We start from the raw sequence: 2,812 nt of genomic DNA on the forward strand, positions 1-2,812 counted from the left end.
TCTCTTTAGCTAACATAAACTTGTCTTGTACATAACATTTTGACACAAAAAAAACTCTTCTAGGATCTAACATAAGCTATCAACATAACATAAGAAACTCTTAGACATAGCTGGCAGTTTGCAATTATTGATGATGAATTTTCAGTAGGGAAGATTGGTTAGATTCCCATACTGCTAGTGCTAGACTGCTAGGTGCTCAAGACAAGAGTTCATCTCAAGAAATAATACATGACAATTGACAATAATAATTATTCTAAAGATAAAAAAGAAGGCGAAATTAGATACGAAACTAAAATTCAAACAAATTTATTTCTTTTCATTAGACTTTTATAAGAGAATAGTAGTAACAAAGACAGAGGAGAGACAACTGGCGAGTTTATTCCTCCTCTGTATCAACCATAAGCATTACAAGTTTACTGAACAAATACCACCTGTAAACATATTACAAGTCCGGAAAACTTAAAAATACAAAATAAATTACATAAAAAAAAAGAAAGATATTAAAGAAGAATGAAGAATAAAAAATCCTGTAAATTTTTACACAGCAAATCCCAGTTCAATAATGAGTTGTTTTGGATAATCCCTTATGGCTTGGGTGGCTCAGCTGGTGCACATTCTTCGGCCTTTGGTGGTTCCGCAGGAGCTGCCTCGGTTGTTTTCTCAGGCTCTGCCACGGCCTCAGCAGCAACTTCTTTCTTTTCCTCTTCAACAGCTATCTCCTTCTCCTTCTCCGTTCCGCTTGTTTCTTCAGTTGTCGTTGCTGCTGGAGGTGCCTCTGCTGCTGGAACTTCCTCTTCCTTCTTCTCTTCTACCACAACATATGTCGACACCTTCTCAAATACATAGAATATTGGTCCTGAAACATAGGTTGCCCCATACTTTGTACTTGCTTCATAAGCTGGCTTTGATCCAGGAAATTCTTCACACAGAAATATATATAATTAGCACGTAGACATCTGATATTCCAAACATGTGCATAAATAAACTAATAATTCAGATACAGGATCAAGTCCCGTTTCAAACTAATCTATCATAAACACTCAACAAACATCACCGGTTTGTTGGCTAAATTAGTTTGTGTTTAATAGAGCATATATATCATTAGGGTTGTGTGTTTTGATCCGTACCAAAGCTTGAAAGTTCCTCAAGGAACTTGTCGACAGCAGCCGAATGCTTCTTGAGTCCTGCGGGCTTTGGCTCCTTGATTAAAGCCTGTATTTTCATCATAAAGTAAACAAAAATTTAGCAAGTATGATATTAAACAGACTGACTGTGCATGGGTTTGGCTCATAAACAAACGTACCTTGATCTCAGCTGCCAACTTCTCATAAAGTTCAGTTACTTTAGCTTCAAATTCTGCTTTCTTCTCCTCAAACACCTTGCTGTAATCCTCCTAATTATTACAAGAAAAAGAATGATTTTTAGGCCCAGCAGTCACAACTAGTCAATTTCTAGATTCTGAAGAGAACATAACTTGGCATCTTTTATTATCTCTATCCAAAGGAATCTTAACTAGTCATCTAAACATACACAAACCTTGGATTCATCAAAAGACTTGCAAGCTTCAGCAGCAGCAGTCTTCTTAGCACTGTTCTTCTCAAAAACCTTCTTAATTCTTGGTACTACCTTTGTTTGCCAATAACCCATCTTTTACTTGCCTTTTTTTATCACTTAACCAAATATCTAACTATCTACAAAGCAAGAAAACATAGAGTCAAGTTACCTACTCATAGAGTCATATAACACATGCAAGCACAAAAACAAACAAAAACATGGTAATTATTATGCTGACAGATCAATAAATATTTACCTTAAGAAGCAGAACCAAATATTCTAGTCCCTTGTTGTATGAGTCTGGCTGATAAGTGCTGTAGTCTCTTCTACAAAATTAAAACTCAAGTACTTGGAACTTCAACTGTTTTTATGGAAAATTTAAGGCGAATTATATAAGTAGGGTAAGAGGCTCTGGGTTCCTTGGGTGTGTCATCAACATATACATTTTCATGTGACTAATCTACCCCTGTCGCATTACTTTGTAATTACACTTTTGTCCATTGTATTTCAATAATAAGTACTAAGCAGGCAAGTAGACAACTATCTCTTTCTGTGAAATGACCATAATTGCCCTTTTCTTGTCGGTTTAGACAAATTACTAACAATGTTTAATGAATTGAATATGTTGATGGCATATCTGTCCTTCCACCGTTGTGACACTGTAGAGTTAGGTTGGCAACTTGGCATTAATCGGATATATTAAATTTTAATTATGTTCCTACTGCTGGATTACCTGGACACTAATCAACTGATTAGCATTTGTTAATATTTAATCACTAGTACTTATTGATTCATTTTAATTCAGTATTAGATGTCTGAACTGTAATTGCATGCATGCTATGAAATATGAATCATCTGTTTTTGTCACATATTCCTGAAAAAGTTACTGAAATGAAAAATTGTCAATGATTAAGATGGTGCTCGAAATGATATTTTTTGAGTTAGCTCGATTCAGCATCATTTCTCGTACAGGAGTGTGTTCAGTTGAAAATAATATTAATTAAATAAAAACATGTAAAATTATTACATTATATTAAATTTTGAAAATTAGCGGAACCGAAATGCTTGTAATTCAAGCTGGACAGGTTGGCAGGAGAATAAACAGTGTAGAGGACGGTGAAGGCAGAAGAAGTCCGTAGATTGTGAATGTGTGGGGGTTGACAGCTGGCAGTTACGTCGCTGCAAGTTGGCATATATAGCAAGTGAAGGGAGTTGTTCAAGTAACGGCGCGTGATCTGTAATTCAACGTATTCATTTG

The 2,812-nt window shown here is 35.5% G+C and overlaps 1 protein-coding gene across 1 annotated transcript; it reads right to left on the minus strand.

Moving 5' to 3' along the window:
• Positions 1-295: 295 nt before the first annotated feature.
• On the minus strand, positions 296-1,969 carry LOC141671842 (plasma membrane-associated cation-binding protein 1). Its single transcript, XM_074478226.1, has 5 exons — positions 1,811-1,969; positions 1,537-1,691; positions 1,304-1,393; positions 1,128-1,212; positions 296-919 (listed from the first exon to the last, which is right to left on the minus strand). The coding sequence occupies exons 2-5, from the start codon at positions 1,645-1,647 to the stop codon at positions 585-587; spliced, it is 621 nt and encodes a 206-aa protein (XP_074334327.1). The 5' UTR covers positions 1,648-1,691; positions 1,811-1,969; the 3' UTR covers positions 296-584.
• Between the last annotated feature and the right edge of the window lie 843 nt (positions 1,970-2,812).

Source organism: Apium graveolens, chromosome 7, assembly GCF_009905375.1.
Source record: "Apium graveolens cultivar Ventura chromosome 7, ASM990537v1, whole genome shotgun sequence".
In the NCBI taxonomy this organism is placed as follows: Eukaryota; Viridiplantae; Streptophyta; class Magnoliopsida; order Apiales; family Apiaceae; genus Apium; species Apium graveolens.